Below are 15196 nucleotides of genomic sequence, written 5' to 3'. Positions count from 1 at the left end.
GGGTTTCTGTGAAAGCTCCAAATACTGCAATTGACCCCGTGAGGAGGCCATTTATGAACTGTACTTTGTTGTTTGTTCTTGTTTTCAGTCCTTGTATGTTGGCAAAGATGAATGAGGTTACTCTATTGGTGATAGTTTGAATGGGAGACTTTTTCGGCAAGCCCATTATGCGTGGACATAATGAGTTTGTTCTGACCAGTACTGATTGTTGTAGGGCAGTTGCCTGTTGTAGTTCCCTTTCGGTGTGTAATTGTATCTGTAATTCTGGAATGCAAGTGGATCTGGCATCCAGTTCCATACATTCTCCATGCTCCTCCTTTTGAATTCTCTTTTGGTCTGGTATAAGAAATTGATCGAGTTTCCTCCAAATTCATTATCCTGCTTGCTGCTCTTTATGTAGCGTTCCGTGCCTTTCACGTGAAAGTGTGGGCAGCTGAGGTCATAGCATTTTCTGTCCTCAAGTGAGGTTTGGCACATGTCAGGATGGAAAAACCTACAATATTGATCCAAATCGACACTCACCTTTCCTAAACATATTTAAACATTTTTTTGGGATGTTGATAACTGCATTCTAATTCTTTCTTATTACCAGCATATCTATGTCTGCATATGCCCTTTGCATAAAATTTGCATAAGTCTGTCCTTCTGTTCTGAATTGCTCTATCGGGAACCGTCGTAGTGTCTGTACCTATCGAGCTGTCAGTGCTGTCTGTTACACTTTCTAGTTTTCTGTCATCTATATCCGGGCCTACTGAGTCAGAGTTTACAACTTCCTGAGTTTCAGCCTCGGTTTCATCCCTGACTATAGCCTCCGCCCCTGGTATATTAGAATTGTTGTTGTTCCTTTCCCACTCCTTCTGGATGGCTGGTAGGCTTCCAATGAATGATGTTTTCCGATCATGCGTCATGTTATCTAGAAGGTTTTTTAGGATATTTCAAGCTGGCAGGTCATTTTTACACACCCAGAGCAAGTGACCAGCTCTCAGTGCCGTAGTGTTACTCCTGTACAAGCCGAATGAAATCTATTAGATATAACATTCAATTCCCGTTACCTTCGACTTGTTGTTACAGTGGCCACAAATTTGTTTATTTACTCCCATTTTGCCTTGTTTTGTTGTATATATTCATAATATTATATGTTTATCGTATATTTGTAACAATATATATGTTTATTTGTTCTACTATATGGTCAGTACTTATCGCACAGTGGAGGGTGAGGGTCCCAGAGGCTGTACAGTTGACACGTTGTTGTCCCAGGCCGCGGCTGGAGGCCCTCAGTTGCCAGTTACTTGGGTTATAACACTGATATATTAATTCGCCTGTATTACAATAAGGGATTTTCTGCTTTATTTCCGACTTGCAATAGTATTCACTTCTCTCTTACTAATTTCTCGATCTACATTCTCCTATTACACTTGTTGGAAACCAATTTGCTAGTAAGCACACACACACACAGACTGTGGGCACACGGGACGTGGGTCTATGGGCTGGGTTCTGGCACCACGAGGTGGACTCCACAAAATTCATTTTTTATTTTCTTAAAGCACAAAAGTCGGATGGCAATCACTATGGTACAGTATATTGTTTAATAAGTTGAGATGCACTTTGAGTTATCTGACTGTGTTTAGTTCCTGTATCACTGAAATATCCCGAGATATATACTGTATTGTTTTTCACAGAGCTCGTGCTCTCGTGTGCTTCCCCACCCCACATGCTACGTGTACGTGTACTACCGCTACGTGTACGTGTACTACCGCTACATGTACGTGTTGTACAAATAACAAAAAAAAAAATTCACAGCTCTTTTTCCGAAAGAGACAAAAACTAACTAAATTCCCAAAACAGGAAATACAACGATTAATCGAGAGAATCACTGAAACTCGGGAAGTTGTAAACTATGACTCAGTAGGCCTGGATGTAGATGACAGTAAACTAGAAAGTGTAACAGACAGCACTGACAGCTCGATAGGTACAGACACTACAACGGTTCCCGATAAGAGCGAATCAGACCAGAAGGACAGACTTGTGCAAATTTTATGCAAAGGGCATATGCAGACATAGATATCCTGGTAATAAGAAAGGATTAGAATGCAGTTACCAACATCCCAAAAAATGTTTAAATATGCTTAGGAAAGGCACGTGTCGATTTGGATCAATATGTAGGTTTTTCCATCCTGACATGTGCCAAACCTCACTGGAGGACACAGAATGCTATGACCTCAGCTGCCCATACTTTCACGTGAAAGGCATGGAACACTACATAAAGAGTGGCAAGCAGGATAATGAATTTGGAGGAAACTCGATCAATTTTTTATACCAAACCGAAAGAGAATTGAAAAGGAGGAGCATGGAGAATGTATGGAACTGGATGCCAGATCCACTTGCATTCTAGAATTACAGATACAATTACACACCGAAAGGGAACTACAACTCCGACAGACAACTGCCCTACAACAATCGGCACTGGTCAGAACAAACTCAATATGTCCACGCATAATGGGCTTGCCAAAAAAGTCTCCCAGTCAAACTATCACTAATAGAGTAACCTCATTCATCTTTGCTAACATACAAGGACTGAAAACAAGAACAAACAACAAAAGTACAGATCATAAATGGCCTCCTCACGGAGTCAAATGCAGTATTTGGAGCTTTCACAGAAACCCATGCAGGGGAATTCCTATATAACCTCCAGGATATAACCTCCAGGATATAACCTATACAGGTGTGATAAGAAAATTAGGCCACATAGAGGAGTGGGTCTGTATATTAGGGAAGACCTTGTATGCTCGGAGCTCCTTAACATTACAAATGAGGTGGTAGAGGTACTGGGATTAAAAAAAGAGAAAATAAATTTAGTGATTATTCTAATTTACAAACCGCCAGATGCAACGGCCGAGGAATTCACAGAACAGAAACAAAATAGAAAATAGCCTTGATAATTTGGAGAACCCGATACCTGATATTATCTTCCTAGATGACTTCAACTTGCCTAGTCTCAGGTGGAGAATAGCAAACAATAATATTATACCAGGAAATCTATCGGGACCTAACCAACCACAGATTAGAGAACTACTTGGATTCTGTGACAAATTTTCACTCAACCAGCAGATATCAGAGCCAATGAGAAATGAAAATATTCTAGATCTGATCTTTACGAACAATGAAGACATTATCAGGGACATTATGATATCGGATTCTCCCTCTGTTCTCCCTCTTTGCCTTCTTCATTAGTGATTTCTGTGTGTAATGAAGTAAGGGTGAAGAGGGAGAACTGCCTATTGACATAGCTCGAGTGCATGGGGGAGTTGTGTAAAACCCTGGTTTGTGTCTTGGAGAGGCTGCAGGATCCAGTAAATTCAGTAGAACCTCAGTTTCAACTCTTTTTACCATATCGTAGCTCAGTCGATAAAGGCACACGGAAGTGTGTTCGCTGGTGGAATGCGGACTGTACTCAGGCTGTCCGCTGTAAGCGTGCAGCCTGGAAAAAACACCGCCGCCGGCAGACGGCTGAGTCTTTTATTCTGTTTCGGAAGGCAAGTGCGGTGGTTCATAGGACCATCCGTACAGCTAAACATGAGATTTGGAAATCTTATGTTTCCATCATTACGCCTGATACTCCTTTACCACAGATCTGGAAGAAGATCCGCAAGATTGCGGGCAAGTTCGTTCCAGATGTCTCGCCGGTTCTCCACCTCCGTGGGACTCTTGTGGCGGATCCAGTGAAGGTTGCGGCCAAACTGGGTTCCCTCTTTTCTTCTGTTAGCTCTGGTTCTCATCTTCCTCAATCCTTCCTTCTTCGTAAGCCTGTTCTTGAATCTTATCCTTTAGATTTCCACACTTATCTCTGCCTTCCCTATAACGATTCTTTCTCTTTCTGAACTCCAGTCTGCCCTGGCCCTCTGTGGATCTACGGCAGCGGGCTCGGATGACGTTCATTATGAGATGCTTCGCCATCTCCCTCCGTGCACGTCTCTGTATTTACTGAATCTGTATAACCAGGTCTGGGAGTCGTCGTTCATCCCTGAGGACTGGCTCGATGCCGTTGTACTCTCTCTTTGGAAACCAGGGTCTCTTGGTACGTCCCCTAAGGACTTCCGCCCTATTGCTCTCACGAGTTGTGTTTGCAAGTTGTTTGAGCGTATGGTAAATGCCCGTCTGATGTGGTTCTTGGAACACCATCACCACCTCTCTCCTTCTCAATTTGGTTTTCGCAAGTGCCGCAGCACAACTGATGTCCTGGTGAACTTGGAGGTCTATATTTGTACTGCTTTTGCTGCGAAGTCCTCCATTGTTGCTGTCCTTTTGACCTGGAAAAGGCTTATGACACGACTTGGAGATACCATATTCTGTCCCAACTTTGTTCTTTTGGCCTTCGTGGTAATCTCCCTCTCTTCCTTCAAAGCTTTCTCTCTCGTCATACCTTTCGAGTCAGGCTTGGTGGTAGTTGACTCTCGTAGTGCCCTTATGGCTTTAGGGTCCTTTAATCCAGTCCACCTGGTGGTCATCGAGATTCAACATTGGCTGTTTCTTATCTCCAGTAAATTTAAGTCGGTTGCGTTTTGCTGGGTTCCCAGCCATGTTGGTGTCTCTTTAAATGAGCATGCGGATGCTGCCGCTAAGGACGCTATCTGCACTTGTCCCATCTCCCATAAAGGTATTCCTTATTCCGACTTTTACCCAGTTATTTATGCCTCCATCCTTGCCTGCTGGCAGTGTTGTTGGTCTTCTGTTATTGGTAACAAACTGCGTACTCCTTAGAGTCGTGTGTCCCAGTGGCCTTCCTCCTGCCACTGTAACCGGTGGTGGGAAATGGCTCTGGCTAGGTTACGTATTGGCCATACCCGTTTAACTCACAGGTCACTTAATGGAGCGCCGCCCTGCTCCTTATTGTCCAAATTGCATTGTCCGCTCTTACGGTAGTACATATCCTTGTTGAATGTCCTGACTTCCAGGATGAGCGTGTCTTGTTTTCCGACCGTCCCCCGCAGTCGCTCTTCCCTCGATAGAATTCTTGGCGACACTGATACTTTTGATATCGTTCGCCTTATGTGTTTTTGTTCTCGTATTGGCATCCTTGGTGATATTTAGCGCCCTCTGATTATCCCGCACATTTGATGGTGCTACATAGCCTTCCCGGTTTGTGCCTTCTATTGATAATTACTTATTTACTTTGTGGAGGAGTGTGGGATGGTGGTGGTATCCGGTGCTGGCTGATTATTGGCCTATGCTTGCCTGACGAATGAGAGATTCCTCGTATTTTTGCATCCCAGGTCTGTAAGCACAGGAAAAGAGGTAGTCTTGGACATTGCACTGGAACATTAGGGGCTCATCATCTTGTGGCCTCACTTCAAGGATTGCTTGCAGTTGTGCACAGTTGTGTGTAGTAGGATTGGATTTCAGGGTGGTGGACCAGTCAGCACACTTGTATCTGAGTGTCGCAATTTTTATTCTATGGGCCCCCTCCAGGTGCTGTTGCAATGATACATGTTGGCTGGTCCATGTCATTGATGAGCGATGGTGGCGCAGGGAGAAGACTGAAGTGTTTACTAGTTGTGTTTTTGTGGGGGTTGAGCTCTGCTCTTTTGGCCCGCCTACTCAACTGTCAATCAACTGTTTACTAACTACTCTTTTTTTTTTCCCCCACACCCCCCCCACACACACACACACACCCCAGGAAGCAGCCCGTGACAGCTGACTAACTCCCAGGTACCTATTTACTGCTAGGTAACAGGGGCACTTAGGGTGAAAGAAACTTTGCCCATTTGTTTCTGCCTCGTGCGGGAATCGAACCCGCGCCACAGAATTACGAATCCTGTGCGCTATCCACCAGGCTACGAGGCCCCTGGATACGAGGAAGTCGTTCATCCTGTAATCGTGTCAGGAGGCACACCCTGTATCCTATAGGGTGGGTATGGGAGTTGGAGCCAGGCCACACAAATGCCAGCCTGGGCTGGTGGGAGTGGTGGTGGTAGCAGCTGTAGTTGGCTCACGTGATGTTGTTCTAGGTTGGATGCCTGGGGTGGAGCCTGCCCCAAGGCTGGCCTCAGGGCAAGAGCTGTGGTAGAGGTTCTATTTCTCTCAAGAAGAAGCAGGGAATGACCTGGATTCATCGTCTTCTGAGTAGGCACCTAAGGTCGCCTCTTTCAGGGGGTAGGTACAGTGTATGGGAACTAGAGCTCGTCTGGTGTGTGCAAGTTCTAGAAGTATATCTTGATGCTATCCTGAGGTGGGTTTGGGAACTAGAGCCCACCCACTGTGAGTGATGGTAAGATACAACTTTTAGTCCTCTATCTGTACGAGCCACCAGAGGTCGAAGCTCGTTTGGGGTCATAACTTCCCTGAATATACTCATCCTGTTCATGGAACTGGATGTGCGGGAAACTTCTTGCTGTTGATACCAGCAGTTGGACTAGTTAGGTTGCCCTACGTATAGATTTTCCAGCACTGTAATCTAGCACTGGATGGTGTATCTAATTTGAACTTCTACCTCCAGGGTCTGTAGAACAGTACAGTACAGCATCCAGCTCTATATAGTGTTTGTCATCTTTAACTCTGGCTAGCCAAGCATGCAAGGTGGCTCCACTTGTTCAGTGCTGTGGTCTAGCATAAATGGTGTACTGTATTTCCTTTGAACTCGTTTCCAGGGCTTGCAGAACAATACACCATTTATAGTAATACAGTACAACCTCGATTAAACGTACTATATGGGACCACCCCCAGTTCGTTGGAGCGTTGGATTCGTTGCAAGAGGTGACCTTCAAGAGGCGTTTGCGTCAGTGTCTTTTTTTTTCTTGTACACAATAAAAATTCTTTGTATCATATTACTTACTGTACCTATATTTTACTACTCTAATACTGTAATTCATATATTTAATATATATTTAAAAATACTGTAATTCATGTATTTACCTTATTGTTGGAGTTATGTCCATCTTGAAGTTTTGTGAAGTTGTGAATGCTCTACAGTAAATAGGTACTGCAGTGCATGAAACCGTTAGCACTGTATTATTAAAAGTGGTTTTGCTGTATGTTGAGTACTACAATACAGTTCTTGAAAACTATTGTACATTAGAATTATTGCAACTTTAATTTTAACACTATGTACACACTTAAATTTAACACTTATTCTAATTGTTCACTTCACACACGATGTTTTTAGATGTTTGCATCAGCTTTGCTGGTGCTCGCTGCTGCTGTGTTGGCTTCAGCTGCTTTTGTGCTGGTGCTGGGTACAGCTGTGCTGGTGCTGGGTACAGCTGTGCTGGTGCTGGGAACGGCTGTGCTGGTGCTGGGTACGGCTGTGCTGGTGCTGGGTACGGCTGTGCTGGTGCTGGGTACGGATGTGCTGGTTGATTTGCTGCTAGTTCGTGAAAAATATTGACTCATTTTCATTTGTTTCCTTCTTTTTGTCATGTCCTTGAGACAAATATCTTTCATCGTCCTTAGGTGTTGATAAAAGCCTGGTAGCTCTGGATTGTCAGTTTGTGAAACAATATCAAGGAGTTTTTCAACATAGAACAATGCGTCAGCACACGTAGCAGATTGTAAACTGCTATCATTCTCATCCTCATCGTCCTCTCCGTCGTCGTCAACAGTGCCAGTAACATTTTGTATAATCTCATCATCTGTTAAATGACCAATGGGTGGATCGACTGCATCAATATCTAACCACTCCTCCACATCGTTCAGTGTCAACTCCACCTCACCAGCGGCACGCAGTTCTTGATAAATATCATTTGAAAATCCTTCAAAATCCATTTCTTCCTCAGTCACTTCATCAGCATGATCAAGCAACAGGAGTTTTTTCCAACAATTTCTTAATGTTGACTCTTGAACTTCATCCCAAACTTTAGCCCAGTTGTAAATGCCTTCCTTAATTGAGTATTTTTTGTAACATTCCAGTGTTGCTTGACCTCGCGAACCGGTTCCTTGTCATTTGTCTTCATCTGACTCAAACACCACCATGATTTCTTTATTCATTGCTCGTTTGTAGAGCCTTTTCATTGCATATATAACACCCATATCCATTGGCTGGATCAGAGAGGTGGTATTGGGAGGCAAGGCCATACATTTGATGCGTCCATCATGTGACGTTAATTTGTCGAGCCCTACATGAGCTGGGGCATTGTCAACCAAGAGTAATGCCTTGACATCATTCCGTCTCACTCCACACTTCATCTGAAAATCTCTTACTTCTTTGCAAAAATGATTTTTGAACCAGTCTACAAAAATATCTCCAGTAAACCAAGCTGTTTTAGAGCTGTAGTAGACCACAGGTAGCTTGTTCATTAAATTTTTCAAAGCACGTGGGTTTTTTGACTTCCCCACAATGGCGGACTTTGTTCTGTGACTTCCGTCTGCATTTGCACACAGCATGGCAGAAACTTTTTCTTTGTTTACCTTACGGCCAGGAACACTCTCATCTAGCCTAGATGCCAAAGTGTTGTTCTGCAAGCATTTCCAATTAAAGCCTGTTTCATCGGCATTGTATACCTGAAAACGCCTTAGATCATTTGTTATTATGTAATCATTTAATTTACGCTTAAATGGCTCGACTGAATCCGTATCTGCACTTAATGATTCTCCACAAACTTTCCTGTTCTTAATATTATGTCTATTCTTAAATCTTTGCAACCATCCTTCACTTGCTCGAAAATCTGGAATGTTCATCTTTTGTGCAAATTTATCGGCTGCTGTCTTAATGGCGTCCCCGCCAAGTGGCATCCCCAAAGAGCGCTCCTGGTTAAACCATTTATACACAGCTTCGTCCAAATTCGTATTTGCAGAACCTTTTATTGTTTTCCTTTTATTTAATGCACCACTGTCACTCGAAGCAAGAAACTTCCTAATGTCATCTTTCTGTCTCTTGATATCACACACTGTACTTTTCCCGACATTAAATTCTGTTGCCAGCCTAGTAACAGAGTAGCCACGTTCATGTTTCTCTATCATGTCTAATTTCTGCTCAATGGATAAAAAACTTCTCTTCCTCTTTGCAGATACAGCACGATTAGCAAGCCCTTGAGACATCTTGTTGTATATTAATAAAGCTGTAGTCAAAAAAATGGTAAATTCCATGATTATTCTTTCATCGGCGGACAAACACGTCACTCGCACGCAGACAAAGCTAACGGCACTAGGGTGCCTACTGTATAAACGCAGACTAGGTCTATACACCCTCCAGTAGGCTGGTGTTTAAGCCAGATCCAGTAACATAAATTTATCTCAAATATTGGATTTACATCATATTATATATTTTTAGGTTATATATTTAGATTAGTAACATTATTAGGATAATAAGAGATATAAAAAACTTATTTTAGAACTGATTTATTAATTTTATTATTTCGAAGCTGTAGTCACTGAACTGTGGCGACGAAATGAAACGAGAAACGCATGGTGCTGTGTGTACAGGGATTAGACCAGTCCACTCGCTCACGCTGGAGTTGTTCCAATAACAAATAATTTCTCAAATAGCAGATGTCTATCATATTACAGTATATTTTCGGTTTTATTTAGTTTAGTTTAATTAGGATAATAAAAAGCTATTGAAGCATTGGTTTTAGAAATGATTTATTAGTCTGAAACTTTCAAAGTCATGGGTCACTGAACTATATCAACACAGACAAAGGAAAACCAATTGAGGTTTACAAAACAGTATTCCCTTATCTGTCCACCCTCACTCAGCCTTGTTTTATCACAGAAAATGTCTATAAGGAGATTTTACGACATGTAGCTAGTAATAGACTGGAGAATCTCGTGTTCACTCATCACACCATATCCTGGGTCATTGGCATCTTGTTCAAGCCAATCAACCACATCCTGCCTTTCTAAGTTTTCGCCGGCATTTCTAAACATTCCACAGATTTCATCTGTAAATCCTTCAAAATCCATTTCTGCATCCTCCTCATTTCTGATCGCAGACGTGAGGAGTTGTTCCAGGAATTTTTCAAAGTCGATTCCTTTAATTCACTCCACACCTTGGCCCAGTTATAGATGGCTTCCTTTATTGTATAGTTCTTCAAATTCTGAATTTTTTTTTTTTTTTTTTTTTAGCCCTGTTATCCACATTGAGTTCAATATCTTCCAGAAAGGGCAAAACCACCTAAACTTCGTTTAGCATCTTTTTGGTGTACAACCTCTTCGTGGCACAGATAACTCCCTGATCCATAGGCTGAATGAGAGAGGTTGTGTTAGGAAGAAGTGCCATACACGTTATCTTGCCATCTTGTGAGGTTAACATGTCAATTTTTGGGTGGGCAGGCGCATTATCAAGCAGCAGCAAAGCCCGAACTTCGCTTGGCCTTACTTTGAGTTTCTTAATTTGACAGGCACGAACTTCCTCTTCAGAACACTGTCATGAAACCAGGAAAGAAAGATCTCCTGTGGAAACCATGCATTTTTTGAGTTATAATATTTGACTGGCAGTATGTCCATGCAATGTTGCAAGGCTCTTGGTTTCTTAGATTTGCCAACAATTGCACACGTGATTCTGTCTGTGCCGTCGGCATTCGCACACATCATGGCCGAGAGCCTGTCCTTGTTGACCTTACATCCTGGAACACAACCCTCTCTTCATTGCTAGAGTTTTTTCTGGTAAACTCCTCCAATACAACCCAGTTTCATCTGCATTATAAATTTGATACGAATATATATTATTTGCCACAATGTATGCTCTTAATTTCTGTTTAAATGGTTCTATACTGCTTTCATCTGCACTCAATTTTTCACCAACAATTTTCCTCTTCACAATATTGTGCCTACCCTTCAACCTTGCAACCCATCCTTTATTCCAAGGCTTGCAGCAATTTGTATTTCTGGGCCGCAAATTGTCACGCCAGCTGTGCAGTGCTGAGCAAACCACTTGTACACAGCCTCATCCAACTGTACGTGCGTCGAAGTTTTCATAGTCTTTCTACCATACCCTCTGCTAGTGCTTGCACCTTCACTTTCACAGGTTGAAATGAATTTCATAAGTTTCTCTTTTTGTTTCCTTATATTAGAAACAGTACTAGTGCCTATATTAAATTCCTTGGCAACACTTGAGGTCGACTGACCATTTTCACAAAGTTGTATAACACTGTAGCTTGTCCTTAATTGTTAGGACAACCTTCTTCCTCTTAACACCTCCAGAATGATTCATGCTTCTACCAGACATAGTCTTGGCCAAAAATGTTCAAAGTTACTATGAATATAAAAAAGTTATTTAAAAAAATATTTCACTAATGGCGCGGCACTGTGGTGTAACACGAGGGTAGAGAGCACATGACTTGACCAGGCCTGGACGGGTCCAGTCGGGGCAGGGAGGAGGCACGTTACGTAGGCTGCCAGCAGGAAAAAAATATATATTTTTGAAGGAAACTTCAGCCTGTGCAAATTGTTTTTAGGAAATTTGTATGGTATTTTTTATTACATAATTACTAGTATTTCTTTTGATTTTGGCTATGATGAATTGTTCTAAAATTGATAGTAATTCCTGTACTGTAGTGTATAGGCCGTTCCCCCTCCCCCTTATCCCCCCAGGTGGTCCCTCCCAACACTCCCCTCTCTCCCGACACCACCCACCCACCCCACCCCCTCCTACACCATGCGCCTCGAGTCATGGGCAGACGGGATTAATACCGTACGGCCCGCCTCATGGGTTTCATATACAGACAAAGCCATGATTATCCGGCCGACTGTCTGGATAGTGTAACATCGGCAGAAAATTAACCAGCCCCGATATTTTATCCAACCAAACCAGCTTTTATCCAGTTCCTGTGGCCATTTTGGCCGGATATTGTGATAACTTTATCCGATCACGATTTTGGCCGTATAAGGGCGTTTTCCGGATGTTCGAATCCCGGATAATCGCGGGGTTACAGTATACATTTCCACTTTTTATGATCATCTTTAGTTATGCCCACAGAAATAAGTAAGTCTTTATAACAAATAAACAAAATTAGGATAATATCACAGCAATAATATTCAGATTAATAAATGAAGAGTCATTTTCTAGACCAATACACATATCCTCCAATCCTCTTAGTTCAATTCCAATCATGATTGGATATGTACTCGTAATTGGATATTTGGTCAAATCCTCCCAACCACGAAAAATATAAATTTTATGTACATAAGTACATAACACATTATAGCTTCACTAGATACTTTAAACAAAACACCACAGTATATTGTATTAATAACAATAAATACTTCTTAAGGGTACTCGTCAAGGGTCCAAATGCTTCTCCATCTGCTTCTCCAGAGGGTCCAAATGCTGCTTCTCCTCTGTGGCTACTTGTATGTCACTAATTCTGTTTTGATGGTGGCCTTGTTGGTTGATCCCATTTTCTTCATTTCCTATTCCAAGTTTCGTATTTCCAAGGTTGTCTAGAGTCATCTACTCTAGCCAGCCTGCAGTCTACCTTTGGGCCCATGAAGTTCATTAGTACATGGTTTTGGCTGCAGTCTTCTTCTAATATGTCAGAGCTGATATTTGGCTTCGGGGATTTTGGCATTCTAACAGCGTGCCTGCTGCCACTCCTTCCTGATAAACCCCTCTCTTGAACTCTGTAATTGTTAATGTAACCCAGCACCCCTGTTAGAATGCCAAAATGCCTGAGGCCAAATATTGGCTCATAACATATTAAAAACCACAGCCAAAGCTGTATACTAATGAACTTCATGGGCCCAAGGGTAGACTGTAGGCTGGCTAGAGTAGATGACTTTGGACAACCTGGGAAATGCGAACCTTGTAACAGGAAATGAAGAAAACGGAATCAACCAACAAGGCCACTATTAAAACAGAATTAGTGACATGCAAGTAGCCACAAACAGCCACCCCAGGACCTTTCAAATGATGCATCCCTGGCCAAACCTACCAAACACTGATCACCAAAGGACCTTTATGAAAAAAAAGAACAGACCACACCCCCCTCCCCCCGCCTCCAGAGAAGAGCCTGAAACTCCCCAACACAACAGCCAGAGGCAAGAGCCAAGTGGAAAACCGCTTTAAGCAGTCACTACCACTTATTTCCAAGAGGACAAGAATTCAATAATGTACCAGTAGCATAGCGCTGGAAGAGGAAGAGAGTTTGAGGGGTACTAAACAGTGAAATGGTTAGGTCATGTGGGCACAATATTATAATGTTTGAAAAATAAATTAGAAATGAATTGTGATATGCTTACGTATCTAATACGTGCCTACTTATTTAGATCTCTGGTCTGAATTCCAATTGATAAGAGTGAAGTCAGCTGAGCAAACAAAACTGGAAAACTTCAATCATATTACCCTTAACAAATGTAAACAAATAAATGTTTTCTTTTCCCCCAGCCTCATGAGAGCATTCCCACATGTGCCTAGGCTTTTCAGTATGCTGTTTGCTTCCTGTAATTCTACCCTACAATTCAATACAGTACTGAAATACCCATGCTTCAAATAAAAAAAATGAAGTACAGTATTTCATATTAAGCCACTCAAAAATGCCATTCCCCCAGAGTCAGTCATTTCATATGTCTGTACAGTACATTGTACACAATACGTTCTTGTGTACATTGTTCTTTCACATGTACCAATGTGGAACAGATTAATTTTAATAGCATAAGCTAGAGCTGTTTTGTTGCATTCATTATTTATGCCACATTTATGTATGTAAAGGTCAGTAGGATCATTTTGTCTAAGTTGTTCCTTTGCATCCTTGGTTATATCTTCCACTTCCTTCATTCTCCCAAAGGAGTAAATTTTCCTTTGTATTGCTTGCTCATATGTATCTGCTGTGTGTAACTACCTAAGTGTAGTTACAGGATGAGAGCTACACTTGTGGTGTCCCGTGTTCCCAGTACTGTCGTATAATGCTATGAAACTACCGACTGTTTTGGACCCCACCACCACCTCACTTGTTCTAACCATCTACCACTCTGTTTGCAAAAGAAAACTTTAATATTTTTTGTCACCTTTGTTTCCTTAGCTTGAATTTGTGTCCTCTAAATTTAGATTTTTTTATAGTATTGAAGTCATCTTCCTTTCTGTCACTGAACTCATTCCAACTGGAGCGGTATGTTTTCTCAAACACAGTGACTAATTCTGAATGCAAAGTAAACTTGGTTTGGTGTTGGGTTAAAGGCCAGTCAACCACAGAAGGGTTATTAAGGCCACTACACTAGCTAACTGACTGGAATGTGTATGTGAATATCATAACTAGCATTGTGCTCACTGATACCTGAACCTTGTACATAATTTTTTTTAGTCAGGATCACATATAACACTATCATCACAAAATAATTGCAGTTACTCTACTTATTTTATTTGTGATAAAGTAGTGCTGTGACAACTTATACCCCAATTTCCCCACCTTTATAATGTGTGGAATACAAAACCTTAGTGCACTATAAACAGTACTTGTGAGCTGGAAAACATTAATAAATCTGTCAATCTTGGTTCATAGTTTATGCAGGAACCTCCAGTAGGCCAGCAGTGGGGAGGGAAAGGGGTTGTAAAATTGAAGTAACATTTTCTTGTGTACTTTCTGAAAGTTGCTTTGTGTTTCAACTTGCTGGAGTTTATTTGTGCTTTGATAGTGATTTGGTACCCTTCTAAAATTTGCTTCTTATTAGAACTAAATATGATTAATTTTAGAATGGGAGCTATGAATTGTGTTGTTTGTGTACAGACATGTTACAGTAATGCTTTGTGTATTAATGTACTTTCCAAAATGTAATAGTTTATTTCTTTGGCTACCCACACTACACCAACATCTGATGGTTAACTCCTTGATATCTATTTCTAGTGCCCCCCTCAAGAACCTGTAATAATCATTAAGACCTTTGAAATGTTTAAGGAAGACTCCACCCCTAAAAGATGATGGAAATGGAAAGGAAATGCAAGGAAATGGTTTGAAATCCAAAGAACTAAATTTGTTCTATGATGCTTATATTACCTTGTTGTTGAAACTTTGACACTATTCTCAAATAATAAACCCTATACAAAATGGGGCACACCCAAGATCTGTTCACACGCCATTAGAGTTTGTTTTTTAATGCCAATTGATTATTGGTTTCATATTTGTATTATTTTTCTTCTCTACTTGGTATTTGAGCAGTCTTAAGAATAATTTTCTCAAGGTAATATTAAATTTCATTATTAAAAAGAAATAAGAAACTTTGAATCAGTTCTTTACTATATTGTACCATTATTAATAGTAGTGATTATCTGTCA

At 41.4% G+C, this 15196-nt stretch overlaps 2 protein-coding genes across 3 annotated transcripts in view; one reads left to right on the top strand and one right to left on the bottom strand.

Moving 5' to 3' along the window:
* LOC123757247 (uncharacterized) overlaps positions 1-14800 on the top strand; it is a 153318-nt gene extending 138518 nt beyond the window's left edge. For both annotated transcript variants that reach the window (XR_011228385.1, XM_069323783.1), the window contains one exon: positions 14769-14800. The gene's annotated coding sequence lies outside the window, so the exon portion shown is untranslated. The remainder of the gene's footprint in view (positions 1-14768) is intronic.
* On the bottom strand, positions 7933-9030 carry LOC123757082 (tigger transposable element-derived protein 7-like). The gene has a single exon (XM_045740465.1). It carries the CDS (start codon positions 9028-9030, stop codon positions 7933-7935), a length of 1098 nt encoding a protein of 365 aa, XP_045596421.1.
* Positions 14801-15196: the final 396 nt, after the last annotated feature.

Source organism: Procambarus clarkii, chromosome 13 (assembly GCF_040958095.1).
Source record: "Procambarus clarkii isolate CNS0578487 chromosome 13, FALCON_Pclarkii_2.0, whole genome shotgun sequence".
Classification (NCBI taxonomy): domain Eukaryota; kingdom Metazoa; phylum Arthropoda; class Malacostraca; order Decapoda; family Cambaridae; genus Procambarus; species Procambarus clarkii.
This window is presented reverse-complemented; position numbering and strand designations above follow the sequence as displayed.